We start from the raw sequence: 15,898 nt of genomic DNA, 5'->3' as shown, positions 1-15,898 counted from the left end.
TTATACATATCAAACCTCAAAAGATATTTGCGAAAAGACATGATACAGAGGAAAGTCAGAGATTTTATATCGATTATATATCAGGACGAATATCATTTTCGTCATTTGGCTAACATTTGTCAGTTCTTTCTTGGGTTATCGCGCTAACAATCTTTATATTGGCAAAACCCTCAGATTTTTGCTGTGACCTTGAAAATTATCTCAAGGTCACTCCATTTCACTTGTGTCGGTGAATCTCGCCAATATACCTTTGTACCAAGTTTGAACAAAATCCATCATTTCTTTCTTGAGTTATTGCCATAACAAGCTTATTTGATGTATGAAATGCAACGAAAAACAAACATCCACGTATTTACGAGTGATTAATACTGTTATTACAATTTACGTAAATATTTATTACATTTAACCGCGACGAAAATTATTACAATTTACGTCAATTTGTATTACAATTTGCGTATTACAATTTACGTCAATTTTTATTACAATTTACGTTTTTATTACAATTTACGTCAAGTTTATTACAATTTGCTGCAAGTATTACAATCTGCGTTTTAATTACAATTTACGTCGTGCCAGCCTATTTCCTGTGTGCCACACGGTAATATTGCTGGAATATTGATGTTTGTTTTTTTGGGGGGGGTTCTTTTTGTTTGTATTTTTTCCTTTGGTTTTTTTGTTTGTTTGTTTTTTCTTCATGTTTTTATTCCCAGAATTATGTTTACAGACTTTACCTCAGTAGCACAGTACAGGTAGCTTCCTAGTATGCAAGTACTTGATCTTATTGTCAAATAACATGCTGCTCACAAATATGGTCAAAAAGGGTCGAAAACTAAGCATGTATATGAAGTGTTACATGTTTACAGATTTTACCTCAGTAGTACACAGTACAGTACAGATAGTTTCATTGTACACAAGTACAGTGTTTCCTTTGTCACTCACTCTAACATCATGCTGTTCACAAATATGCAAAATGGTCAAACTAAGCATGTACGTGAAGTATTACATGTTTACAGACTTTGGAATATTGATGTTGATCAAGGTTTTGACACGTTTTGCGCGTTCTGGCAAGACCTTCTACGGATGAAACGTGGACGCCGGCCAGCTTTGGACCACGTTTTTGCCCAGGGTATAAAAGTAAGGCCTCCCAAGCATTAGCAGCCATTGTATCCTGAAACACCAGAGCAGTACGTAGGCGAACGTGACAAAAATTGAAACGACCGTGAGATGCCGGGGAATACATAAACCTCCCGTCCTATTACGGACACACTACGGACCGTCTATAAGTTTTGTTACGGCCTCTTACGTGCTGTCATAAAATCGATCTATTATCCGACCTTACTGTTGACAGGAATCACATGAATAATACTGTGCAATATCGTCATTATCTGAACGCCTTTACAGACGCATATTCCGGAAAAACATTCTCATTAATCAGATGAACCTTCATTTAGCTCAATTCACAATTGACTGCAGAAAATGCATAATTATTTTTAATGACTTCACGGTCGGAAAACCTGTCTTATATTTCAATAGTGCATTATAGAACCCTGTAGTAGATGAACAAAGTTTCTTCGATACTCATTGATCAGATGAACCTCCATTTAATGCATAGATAGTTCTTTTCAATGTCTTCAAGGACGGAAAACATGTATTCTGCAACGCTGCAACGATTCGGCAGAGAAATACTATTGTGCTATTGTATTCCTTCTCTGAACCTATCAGTGTATACATTAGCATTCAGATATTGTTATAGTGAGTGAGTGAGTTGAGTTTTACGCCGCAGTCAGCAATATTCCAGCCATATGGCGGCTGTCTGTAAATAATCGAGTCTGGACCAGACAATCAAGTGATCAACAACATGAGCATCGATCTGCGCAATTGGGAACCGATGACATATGTCATACAAGTCAGCGAGTCTGACCACCCGATCCCGTTAGTCGCCTCTTACGACAAGCATGGGTTACTGAAGATCAATATTCTAACCCGGAAATTCACGGGTTTTTACATCATTGGTATTGTCCGATTAATGGAGCATAGTTTTAATGACTGTAATTTATCTGTGCATGAGCAGTGAGTAGTTAAGTTACAGTAGCAGCAGGAACGAAGCGTTCGTTGTTATAACGAAGAATGTAAGTAATGGTGTTACTCTCTATATTGGTTAAACAGACGTAAATTAAATAGCTTGAGGTCGGTTTTAATGTCTTATTACCAACTGTTCAAGTTTTCTATAATAATCTCTATCAAATCGTGATTGAATAATCAGAAAGTTGACCCGAATGTATATATTTCGTACATTTCCGGGTACTCGATTCCGATTCGGGGACGTACATGCGGGTACTCGATTCCATTTTTCTCCTACTCGTCCCAGCCCTACTGAAGTCCTCATACATTTTAGCATCTAATTACAACTTGTCTTTGTCACCGATACCAAGTGTCTAGATAAAGTCAAACGAAAGATATTTGGGATGGAAACAACTGCTGTGCTCGAAAGACAACACCTGTTTGAAATGTAAACAAAGACAATTTCAGACTTTACACTGTGTAGCATTTTCTCAAATTTTCAGACACCCATTTGCATGGAAAGAGCATAGTAGCAAGAAATAGGAAATTGATAATAGATACAATACAGGAATGTGATGTGTTTACAAACTTAAGTTTCTGTGCTGCGTCACGCCATGACTGACGCAAAATAACGCAGAACGACAACGGTAATAATCGGCATTTCTGGCTTCTTCTCTTTCTTAAAATGGGAGTGTATTTGGCAATTTCTCTGAGGTGAAGGTCGGTAGAATAAGAGTATACACAATCACCATATCCCGCCGATTACACTTTCAGTATCATAATGTAATCGTTCGGATATTTGTTCATGAAACTAATTTAATTATCTACATTTAGCCCAATATCATATCATACGTGGGTATAGGGTGTACGTGTTATATTCTTTGAAAGTGTTTGTTTGAATAATATTTACAGAGGAATTCACACATTTAGTGTAGTAAACCATATATAAACCTTTCCACAAGTGTTAAGAGACGAAACGTAGGCATCATGTACTTGTACAACATGAAGTTAAGTTCCTATACTGTGCATAGTTACAGTTTCGTGTGTAAGTCTTCGTCAGAATAATTTCCAATATCGAAGTCCAGTCCACGATACATCCTATCCTTTCTTTGCTGAACTGGCATCATGAAAGCAGTGTTAGCCATGAACGCCATTTGCGAGTAAACCACACTGTTAAAAAGTTAGCGGCAGTCCTTAGGTGTGTTAACTTAACGTCACGTTAACAGCCTGTTGAAAGTTAACAAAGTTTTAAACAACAAGATAACCCTCTGCTATTAGGTAACAGTCGGTTAAATGTACTTAACGGCTGGTTAAAAGATAACCGAGTTTTGAACAACCGGGCCCAGATGAATAAATGCATTTGAGGGGTGACTTCACAGGAGGAAATTAAACGTTTTAACAACATTCGTAAATATTCGAAGTACAAACTGTAGTATTGAAATACAGACTATAATTATCCATATAGCCTCAACTAATTAAATTTCATAAATAATTGTAAAAGTATTTGTTTTTTTGAACATCTATTTGTGAATAAGATGGAACTCTTGTAGTAGTTTTTTTTCAAAATAATTACGTAAAAAAGTCTTAATTCAGATCGCACAGATAACCTTGTTCACCCATAGAAGTTTCTCTTCGTGTATGAGCATTGAACTGGCAACATGCCACTTGATATCTCTGAAGAACAATTAATTTCAAATTTATACCAGTATTTCATACTGGAGAAACAGAGGGGGAAACCTCTCGTCTGGGACAGGGTTTACTCTAGAATGTGTTAAGCCCTTAATTTGACATATAGACAGGTTTATAAAGTTGTAAACAACTCAGTTACCTCAGGGGTCGTGTCAAAATCAAAACAATGTAGGAAACACAAACTGGATAGCTTTGATAAGGGTGTCATACGCCGTGCAGTTTATAAACTGTATTAACGCGATATCCCACCGACGTGTGCTAAAATACAAGATGAGATCAAAGATGCAATAAATGTCTCAAAAACAAAACTTATTGTAGCTCTGGTAGAAATGGGGTTCAGGTACACCAACAGGGGAGATGACAAGGCTGTGTTTAGAGAAAGTATTCAATCCTTTCCATCCGATCAGCTTATCTCAGAACAGTTGAAGAATACCGCAATTTGGGGTTTCAAATCTTATACCTTGATGAAACCTGGTGTAACAAAAATCACTCAACCTATCGGATGTGGCTTCCTTCAGATTGTTCTAAGGCACCAGTGTTACCATCAGGCAAAGGCAGACGCCTGATCATCTTGCATGCTGGTAACCGTAGCAAGGGACTGATTGGGGGTTGTGACTTTGTTTTTGAGGCCAATAAATCTGATGGTGATTACCATAGCAAAATGAATGGGCAGGTATTTTCGGATTGGTTCGAACATCAGCTTTTACCGCAGCTGGACAAATCCAAGTGTTATCATTTTGGATAACACCAGTTACCATAACCTGCGTGTCCCTGGTACCATCACACCCACCATGAGCAATCTCAAGGCTCAATTGCAGGATTTTCTCACTTCCTGTCTCTTGCCTTACAGGCAATAGAAACAGAGCCCCATCTCATGGAAAAAACCTGTTGTAATTTCGCTAGAGTCCTCGACCAGCAGTGATACTGATACTTGATATTTTGAGACGGTCCCTGACCTGCAATGCCCCTGCGTTACATAACGCTGTCACCGTGTCTGCCTGCCAGGTGGGTCACAATATAGTTTGTTTCTGAGAAGTGTTTCTACCATGGAATATTTTCTAAGTTTTTCGATATTTTACGAGTAACCATTATGATCAGGGAATGGTACATCGTGATTACTCATATGTCATATTAGGTCGAGGTGGTATGAATGATGACTATATATGAGTTTTGAATCTGAAATATCAACCATTATCAAATAATTGCCAAGAAGCATTTTCCAAGCATTTCTGGCCTTACTTTAGTAAGATACAATTATTCCACGCCTCGTACCGTATGTTTATACAACGGAATCTCCGACGATTGTCAATATATATACTCCTCAGAAAAAGTTAGGCAACACAAATTTGTTGTCTCATTACGTTTTCATTTATTGAAATTGCAAATCATGGAATGATGCAGTAGAAAGGCGAATCATATGTACACCCGATAAACAAAATGAAATGAAATGGTATTCAGCAATAATAGACTTACACGTCATCAAAAGCATGTACCCGTCAAACAGTCGTGCAAAATCTGCTGCATTGATGGAACAAATTGTTAACATTAAGGTTCAAGTCAGTTTTGGACAGTGAAGCAGTGTTCAGTAACGCGTATGACCACCATGAGCACAAATGCAAGTTCTACACGTCTTGGCATTGACCAAATGAGCCTTTACAGTTGCTGTTGTAGAATGTTCTGCCATTCTCTCTGTAACGCCTGCTCAAGGTCATCCAGAGTCTGGGGGTGAACATGGAGACCGTAAACACGACTTCTAATAATGTCCCAAGCATGTTCAATGGGATTAAGATCAAGTGACCTTGCAGGCCAGTCCATATGTTTGATGTTGTTGATCTAAACAACATCGTTAACAACTCTTTCTCAGGCATTAGCATCCATGGACGGGCATTATCATCAATACAAATGAAGTTAGGACCCGCTTGTTGTGCCAGAGGAATGATTACAGGTAGGTTTACACATGTGTGAAGAGTGGAGCACATTCATGCCACAAAATTTTGCATATTGTTTCTGAAGGCGGTTGTGTTCGGGTGATGATGTCAATATTATCAGATAAGTCAATTTGACAGTCACTAAAGGTTATGTATTCTTTGAATATTTACTATTATGTAACATGTCGGCAAAAATCGCTATCGACATTGATAAAGATATTACACTGAAAATACTTGTTGCTTATTTTTTTGTGAGGAGTATAGTTGTTACAAGCGATAGTTAAGAGGTCATACTCCCGCCGCCTTCGCCTTACCACCACCAAAGCGTCCGGGGACAGCGTCCCTGTTATCGTTTAATCTAGCAAAAATCGATAGATAAGAGGGTCATTACTATGAGGACGTATTGGAAGCTCCGTAGGTTTTACACTGGGTGATACGTGATAATGTGAGTTGATTAAAACCGGTTTGATGGATACACATATATATTTATTAAGATGATTTGATAAAATGATTTTAATAAATGACTGTGTGTTGACTGAGTTGACGTAATGTAATAAAGTTTGATTAATATACGCAAAATTAGTACAAATCAATAGATAAAAGGGTCAGTAGTGCGAGGACGATTCGGAAAATCCATTGGTTTAACATGTGGACCAAACAATCCTGTGATACGGGATAATGTGAGCTCCAATACTACTAATGATGCCCTACTTTGATTTGTACCATGCTTAACCGATTTATTCAGGTAAACATTTGCCGCGCCTTTGCTTTTTTCGGGTAGCACAGGTGGGACAGGATACGCTCAGCTTTTCCCCCAGATCTTGTATTATAATTATTTGATAGTGATTCATCAAGATATGCTATTCGCATCATTCATCAAGATATGCTATTCGCATCATTCATCAAGATAGGCTATTCGCATCATTCATCAAGATATGCTATTCGCATCATTCATCAAGATATGCTATTCGCATCATTCATCACGATGTGCTATTCGCATCATTCATCAAGATAGGCTATTCGCATCATTCATCAAGATAGGCTATTCGCATCATTCATCAAGATATGCTATTCGCATCATTCATCACGATGTGCTATTCGCATCATTCATCAAGATATGCTATTCGCATCATTCATCAAGATATGCTATTCGCATCATTCATCAAGATATGCTATTCGCATCATTCATCAAGATATGCTATTCGCATCATTCATCAAGATATGCTATTCGCATCATTCATCAAGATATGCTATTCGCATCACATGCGTGAAGCCTTGAACAATGAAGCACATACCCGGGGATAGAATTGGTCTTCAGCAACCTATGCTTGTCGTAAGAGACGACTAACGGGATCGGGTGGTCAGGCTTGCTGACTTGGTTGACACATGTCATCGGTTCCCAATTGCGCAGATCGATGCTCATGCTGTTTATCACTGGATTGTCTGACCCAGACCCAGAGTGCGGCGTTGGACAACAAAGAAAGCAAGCCCGTCTCCCCACACCCGTGCACTGTTGTTATTCTTTTAAGAACCCAACATCTGCTTCCGTTTAGTTTTGTCAGCCTATCAGCCTATCATCAAGAGTTGTCCCATTCTAAACGCACCATATTTCCTCTGTAAGGCACTGGGAAATCTATAAAAAAATGAGTGAGTGAGTTTAGTCTTGCGCCGCACTCAGCAATATTTCAGCTATATGGTGGCGGTCTGTAAATAATCGAGTCTGGAACAGAAAATCCAGTGATCAACAGCATGAGCATCGATCCACTTACAGCAACTTTAAAGGCTTCATTTTCCTACTGAAACCCCTTTTTAAACCCCGGTTCTTCGGGGTTTCTTTAACCACTAGGCTATCCCACCGCCCCCGTCATTCTGGATATTTCACCAATGCAGTGGTCATTAATTATCATGTGACCTAGTGATGGAGGCTGTACAGAGGTGTTACAAATGCACTTACAGATAATATGATATTACATTTCTAATATGAATGTCAAGGTAACACCCGTGATGATCCCGCTTAGAACAGGGGGCCCGGCCCACAAAGTTCTCATAAGCCTAAGATCTTGAAACCCAGCATTCGTACTTCCTATACTGTTATATTGACTTACGATAGTCGTAACGCTACGAGACTGACTGACTGAGTTTGGTTTTTACGCCGCTTTTAGCAATATTCCAGCAACATCACGGCGGGGGACACCAGAAATGGGCTTCACACATTGTGCCCATGTGGGGATTCGAACCCGGGTCTTCGGCGTGACGAGCCAACGCTTAACCATTAGGCTACCCCACCGCCCCTAACGCTACGAGAGCTTTGTGTCGTAAAAGAGAACTTACAGGATCGTGTTTTCTCCTTCGCTGAACTGGTTCATGCATGTCATCGTATCTCAAATTGTGTAGCTTGTAGATGATGCCAATCACTGGATTGTTTGGTCCAGACTCGATTGTTTACTCCCGTCAGACAGTTGAAATATTGCTGCGTTGAGTGCAGCGTTAAAAAACAAACTTATTTTGTTTTGGAAGCTAATACCTAGCAATGGCTATTATATTGTGTGTGACCATAAAGCATTCGTGTTGAAAGATTCACTGTGCAGAGCACTCTCCTACCCAGAGTTCCGTGCGGCAAGGCAGCATAGTACCTCTGCCACAGGCCAGAAAAATGTGACGATTCGTCACATCTTGCAATGTCCATTCAATATAATGTACAGATTTCTTTTACTCTTTTATTTTTGACGAGTGTACGCATCTAACTAATCATCTTTAATAGAATTGTTTAGTTTCACTGAGAAAATATCCAAAAACATGTGACACTATTTCGATTTGCGTAGCGATCCTTTGTTTACATAGGTTGTACGGCTCCACGTGCTGTCATCGAAGCTGATGGAGAGCAAACGATGCAGCCAGTTTGATATCTAAATATGTACTGTCAAAGACCTTACTGTCGCAGTTGTGGAAGAATATATATGTAACAATGTAAAACGTTATGAAGAGAGCGACGAAAAGCTTTCGTGAGTCCAGTCTCTTCTTAAATGAATATGCGCGTTTGTTTACAAACAAGAGAAAAGTCCGGTCACGTGATTTGCAAATTAGCTTGTGGCAGTGATGTTATGTTAGTCATCGCTGTGCCGGAGTGTGTATGCAGAGTTGATCATTTGTTCAACTGTAATATACACATCTCACATACCTTTTTTCACTCGCATTTGACACGAAATGGAAAAAGGAATGCTGAACAAACACGTTTATACCGAACTGACGGATATAACGAACTGTTATTTTTGGCCCGACCACTTGCTGCTTTTTATAGTCGAATTGAATATAACGAACTGACTGATGTAACGAACTATTATTTTTGACCCGACCACTTGCTGTTTTTTATAGTCGAATTAAATATAACGAACTGATGGATATAATGAACTATTATTTTTGACCCGACCACTTGCTGTTTTTTATAGTCGAATTGAATATAACGAACTCACGGATATAACAAACTGTTATTTTTGACCCGACCACTTGCTGTTTTTTATAGTCGAATTGAATATAACGAACTGACTGATGTAACGAACTATTATTTTTGACCCGACCACTTGCTGTTTTTTATAGTCGAATTAAATATAACGAACTGATGGATATAATGAACTATTATTTTTGACCCGACCACTTGCTGTTTTTTATAGTCGAATTGAATATAACGAACTGACGGATATAACGAACTATTATTTTTGACCCGACCACTTGCTGTTTTTTATAGTCGAATTGAATATTTCGAACTGACAGATATAACGAACTATTATTTTTGACCCGACCACTTGCTGTTTTTATAGTCGAATTGAATATAACGAACTACTGTTATAACGAACTAAAACAACCGTAGTGTTCTGTTTTTGCATTCCTACATAATAGTCAGATTCCATTCATAGAAAACCTTTTAATCCAGAAACGACAGAATCAATGTATATTCGCAGGAAGGAGAGACCTCCTAACAAAATATCAGAACGATCTTATCCTGATCCTTCCAACTGTAATTGTCATCGTGGTTCGGGGTTCACCGTGCATCCTTCCTGTCATTTCATGAACGTCATGCTTTGCTCAGGGGCTTGTAACGCTAAAAACTGCCATTAAATGTATGCACTGTCACTGACGGGGTCTTAGCACTTTTTAAAAGGAAAGGATGTTACGAGGTAAACACACCAAGTTCGCTTCGGGGAAATTCAACAATGTGTTTATCTGCGGGGCAGGTTAAGGCCAAGGTCGTCAATGGCGAACGGGCACGACACAATCCTGTGTGCGATGAATAAATGTACATAAACTCATTATGACAGTGAGGCGTAAGTGTCTCCGAAAGAATGGTGACTAGCGCGTTGACAGGTGCCATCAGTTCAACATTTTTTGGTGAATGTCGTTTGTGTATACTGTCGTGAAATAAACAAGAAAAATGGGTGAGTTACCGCTACAAATTCTGAGCAGGGATTTTGGCTTGGAATCGAGAAATCACGATTTTTCGAGCTTCCGAAGACCCTAGGTCCCAAAGTACTGCTTCGATTTGTGTGCTGTATGTCCTCATTGTGTAGATATCTATTGGTTTGAAATGTGTGCATACTTTTAAATGGGATAAACACAGTGAGCATTGTTGAATTTGCCCTGAAAACGAACTTGGTGGTGTGTTGACCTCCGTTACAAGCCCATTTCCTTTTTGTGTGTGTGCTAAGACCCCGTCAGTGACAGTACATACCTTAATCGCAGTTTTCAGCGTTACAAGCCCCTGTAATGCTTTGCTGGCCGAGTGTCATCAAAGACGTACACCATCAGCCACAGATACACTGGAACAGAAGAACGACCACTGTTTACGATATCATCGGAAAGCCACAGAAACCTTGGTGAGGTGAAATTGGGTTTAACGTAGTGCTTGAGAATATTTCGCTCATATGACGACGTGCATGCGTGTGTATGTTTATGTTCGGCTGTTGTACTAGGCCAGACTGAAGCTGGTTTTATAGTGCTAGCCCACTGAGATACCACGCCGCAGTAAAGCATGAATACCCGACTCAGACACATTATACTGACTCCGAGCCGACCAGTCCTTGTTGTACCCATTAATGCCGAGCGCCAGGTAGGGACCAACAAGTACCATATTTTAACTTCTTTCGGTATGACGCGGTCGGGGATCGAACCCGTGACCTTCCGCTCTCCGGGCGGACGCTCTAACCACTACACCACGGAGGCCGTCAGAAAACTTGGTGACAGCGTAGTTGTTATAAATCGATGAAAAGTGAACGTACCAGACAGATCCAGACGAATACCCACGGAAAGAAGAATAAGGTAATCAAGAAGTGGAGACAATGGTTAACAGACCTGAAATCCAAAGTAGAACACTATATATAATGCTATAAGTTGTCACAAGAACGTACGACGATGTTGAAATGATCTGGGAAGTACTAGAACTAACTCGCTCACGCAATTATTACTCTTTGTAATGTAAAAGTCCCGGCAATCACCGTTTGTTTGACAAGTCACTCACTCACCCATAATATTTCAACAAGGAAATGAAGGGAATTTGGTATTGTGCTGATAGTTATTGAAGTAAAAACAATCTTATTCACTCACTCACTCACTCACTCACTCATACACCCAAACACCCACCCACCCACCCATCCACTAACTCACTCACTCACCACGCACTCACGCACTCACTCACCCACTCACCCACTCACCCACTCACCCACCCACTAATAATATTTCAACAAAACACATCTGAATCTTAGACTTATTTCTATGAGACAGTTGAAACAATCAAACTTCCTAGTTCTCAACTCACTCACTCTATGTAACGTTCCGACAGACTCGGTCAGTTTTGGTCAAACAGTGTTTGTCTCAAAAAGTGGATTAATCGACATATTTGATTGAGAGTTAGTGAGTGAGTGAGCGAGTTAAAATTTATAGTCACATCGGCAATATTTCAGCCATATTGTGACTTAAAAAGTTATAAATTAACAATAAATACAATTACATTATAAAACACCTGTCAACAAAGGACAGTTTGATTGAGAGTCGCCATGACATCGAGTTAACAGGGAACCACTGAATGCAAACACAAGGACAATGTTTAATACCCTTTTTGCTTTACAATCACCGTCGAGTGCGACGTCGGTTGTTGCACGACAACGTTGTTACATGCTTGCTGTTGTTGCATCATCTACAACAACAATTTGTGATATTATAAACGTCCTTTCAGAAATTATGAAAAAGGATGCTATTGAATGCCATTACAACAAATATTTTTAGAGCCAGCCAACACCGATAAAGTTAGATAATTACAATCTAAAACACGATTGTCCGTCATGTACACTGATCTCACAAAGTGTGGTGCTGAAACAACTTCCGCCCGTTTCAAACAACATATTATGACCATAAAGATAAATCGTATAGATTGAGTGAGTGAGTTTACTTTTACGCCGCACTCAGCAATATTCCCGTTATATGGCGGCGGTCTGTAACTAATCGAGTCTGGACCAAACAATCCAATGATCAACAGCATGAGCATCGATCTGCGCAATTGGGAACCGATGATATGTGTCAACCAAGTTAGCGAGCCTGACCACCCGATCCCGTTAGTCGCCCCCTACGACAAGCATAGTCGCCTTTTGTGGCAAGCATGGGTTGCTGAAGACCTATTCTACCCCGGATCTTCACGGGTCTAAATCGTATAGAACATAGGACAGTACTGACTACAGTAATCTGTTTCTTACTCATACGGAAATCGCACTATTTTAGCATCATATCGATATCGATATGTAATTATTTTTCGTCTATACACACTGGCGCATTAATACAAAGCACCACGGTCATAGGTGACGTCATCCGGTTTGATTACTTCCTGTTACCAATACCTAGTGTGAAACTCCACTAAATAGTTCGGTTATATTTGTGGCATATCAAGGCAATGATAAGGAGGCAGGCGAGATAAAACCAAAGAGCATTCATTATACATGTACATTCTAAAACCATAAACACAGATGTATAGTCCGTTTGACTTCATTTGAGACGGATGAATTGTTCACTAACACAATATCTAATAAATGCAACAAAACCAAATTTTGCAAAGTCACATGAAATCGACAGACCAACTCTGATGATTTGTCTCATAATTTTGGACACCCTGAATAAGAAAGTTGTTTAACAAGCGATCATTATTTTGCCACTTCTTTACGGAGATCGTACGAAGATCTTGGTGGAGATCGTGAATTTTCCATGCGATGGCCATACGATTTTTGTAACTAAAAATTGTGGCATTTACCGCACAATCTCCGTGTGGTGCTCGTGCGATTCCACCTATGGAGTTGGTGGTGTACGATTTTTTCAAATTTGTCCAGCTTCGCAGTTTGACAAAAATCGTAGAGGTTACCAGCTCGATAATCTTCCAGGGTAAACGTTACGATCACTTCCACTATACCCTGGATGCATCCACGGCTTGGCCCCATAAATATATTACCTCCCCTTGGTCGGTTTTTTTCCAAACAAGTGTCTACGCCAGAAGTTGAGCGGCACCAATCAATAACTCACTTTCGCTTCTAAATTATCTAACCGTTTAAACTTGGCGCAACACAATTGATGCAGAGGTACTCTGAAAGAGGTAGAAGGAGTTCCTTCATATATTTTTGAAACTTTCAGATCTGTCAATTTTTCTGGTATTATTTCCCCAAAAATCTGAGTGGCACTGCGAACAAACCTCAACCGACTGCGACCGCTATCTTTGTTGACACTGGCGGCATTGAGCTGATTGGCTACTGTGAGAATGCGGAGCAAGCAAAGGGAGGTAATATAATTATCGGCCAAACCGTGGATGCATCCAGGGTATGCGCGGAGAGTGATCGTAACGTGTACCCTGGAGATTATCGAGGATGAGAGGTTACGTGAATCGTGCAATAATTGTGGTATATTGCCGACTGTTGCCTCACGGTATGACAGCATGGTTATAGAGCTACGGGCACTTTATGGGCGCCGTAGACCCAAATGTGAACCAGGTATAAATGGTCAATTTGAACTTGAAAAAGTCCAAACATCGCGGCCAAAACAGCTTGAAGCAAAATGTTGAGTTGGGGAAAGATATTAAACTCTTCGACCAGAAAAACGCTTACCATTGAGTGTGGATATGAATCATGGTGGATTTTTGCTCCGGCCCATAGTCCTGTTATTGGGAGGTGCGTAGCCCTGCTGCGGTGGTCCATAGCCGTGATTCTTGGACATAGCCCTGGAGCAGCACCTTCCTTTGAGGGGCTGTGGCAACTGAAGGCTGATATGGTGGTGGTTGTGCTGGAGGAACACAGTCTTTCGCCATCTTTGGCACGACGCTCTGGCTCAGGGAGAAACTTGGTGGCAGAAAAGCAATTTAATGCAGGTGACAAAACTGGAAATTGTCTCCCTCAGCGTGTAGCATTACTTAATCCGCTATTCAGTGCTTGAAACTGCTATGAACCATTATGAAACTGCTTCGAATATCTGGGGCGGCGGGGTAGCCTAGCGGTTAAAGCGTTCGCTCGTCACGCCAAAAACCCAGGTTCGATTCCCCACATGGGTACAATGTGTGAAGCCCATTTCTGGTGTCCCCCGCCGTGATATTACTGGAATATTGCTACAAGCGGCGTAAAACAAAACTCACTCACTCACTTCGTATATCTTTCTTCCTTTCTTTTATGAACAACAGTTTCGTTACAAATAAAGTTAACGTCGCGTTGGAAAAATCTATGAATTGTAAATACACAGTATTATACATGGAATCAACTTAAACTGTTATATGCTGGTTAAGAAAACACGACTATAGACAAACTGAGACTATTGGTACTACCTGATGGGTTGAGAGAAAAGGTCACTTCACAACATGCGCACCCTGTCGACAAACTCAAATGATGGGAGGAACTCTCTGCCAACAGGTAAAGCATAATTCGAGATGGAAATAACCTTGAATACATCTCCTGGCAAGTACTTTCCTGGATGTCAATGACATGTTGGTAACGGAACAATCCTTTAGATAACAGCTACAGCTGTAATTTACACGAAATTGGTTATCAACGTCTCGAATACTATCTCTCTTTACGTTGAATTTCCATATTTTATCCTTGTAACGCCTTGGTATCAGACCGAGCTTATAGTTCCTGAACGCCGAACTCCTGGCCAATGAACGACCTCTTTTGTTTTGTTCCCCGTGGATGGTGTGTTTTTGTTTTACTTCTTTGTTTCTCTTGCTACATGTGTTTGTGAGATTAAGTTATGCAAATGGCTTGTTCGAGATATTCCCGCTACCCGGCCTCTATATATCAGGTTAAATGTGGGTGGCCTAGTTGTTAAAAGCATTTGCTGGTCACGCCGAAGACCCGGTTCGATTCACCACCAGGGTACAAATGTGAAGCACATTTCTGGCGTCCCCCTGACCAAATTCACTCACTCTGTTTATAGTTTGACTGACTGAGTTTTGTTTACGCCGCTTTTAGCAATATTCCAGCAACATCACGGCGGGGGACACAAGAAATGGGCTTCACACATTGTACCCATGTGGGAATTCGAACCCGGGTCTTCGGCGTGACGAGCCAACGCTTTAACCACCAGGCTACCCCACCGCCCCTTATAGTTTGAAGATACATAATGCTGATACTTTTATATGGCAGTGTAATTTACTGAAAATATTGTATTGAAAATATAGCGTTGTTTCTGTTGGGATAGAGGGTCATGACACTGTGTTTTAACGAAGAAATAGTTGTCAGGAATGTATTACTATCTAATACAAATAGTAGTAGTGCGGATATACTACATTTATGGTGCTTTTGGAATCAAGTTTAATCTGGAATCTTCCACCACACTACTAATCCAGCATGTCAGAATACTATCTTGAAGGCATTTAGACTTCAGTGGTTTGGTTTGGTTTCGTTTAGATGTTGTTTAACGCCGCACTCAGCAATAACGCAGCTATATGGTAGCGGTCTGTAAATAATCGAGTCTGGACCAGACAATCAAGTGATTAACAGCACGAGCATCGATCTGCGCAATTGGGAAGCGATGACATGTGTCAACCATAACATGAGGGACTGAATAATTATGGTTTTACGCCGCTTTTAGCAATATGCCAGTAAAATCACTTCGGGGGACACCAGAAATGGGCTTCACACATTGTACCCATGTGGGGAATCGAACCCGGGTCTTCGAGGTGACTAACTACCCAACCGCCCTCACATAACATG

General features: G+C 40.3%; 1 protein-coding gene and 1 long non-coding RNA gene across 2 annotated transcripts; both read right to left on the bottom strand.

Annotated features, from left to right (window-relative positions):
* Window positions 1-691: 691 nt before the first annotated feature.
* LOC124257750 lies at window positions 692-915 on the bottom strand. Its single transcript, XR_006893355.1, has 2 exons — window positions 871-915; window positions 692-731 (listed from the first exon to the last, which is right to left on the bottom strand). It is a non-coding gene; the product is annotated as an uncharacterized LOC124257750 (long non-coding RNA).
* A 9,559-nt stretch (window positions 916-10,474) lies between these two features.
* LOC124257742 lies at window positions 10,475-14,626 on the bottom strand. The gene is made up of 5 exons (XM_046691876.1): window positions 14,512-14,626; window positions 13,805-14,035; window positions 11,780-11,862; window positions 10,949-11,021; window positions 10,475-10,489 (listed from the first exon to the last, which is right to left on the bottom strand). Exons 2-5 carry the CDS (start codon window positions 13,892-13,894, stop codon window positions 10,475-10,477), a joined length of 261 nt encoding a protein of 86 aa, XP_046547832.1. The 5' UTR covers window positions 13,895-14,035; window positions 14,512-14,626.
* Between the last annotated feature and the right edge of the window lie 1,272 nt (window positions 14,627-15,898).

This window comes from Haliotis rubra, unplaced genomic scaffold, assembly GCF_003918875.1.
Source record: "Haliotis rubra isolate DU_JTF1 unplaced genomic scaffold, ASM391887v1 Scf670, whole genome shotgun sequence".
NCBI classification, from domain to species: domain Eukaryota; kingdom Metazoa; phylum Mollusca; class Gastropoda; order Lepetellida; family Haliotidae; genus Haliotis; species Haliotis rubra.
This window is presented reverse-complemented; position numbering and strand designations above follow the sequence as displayed.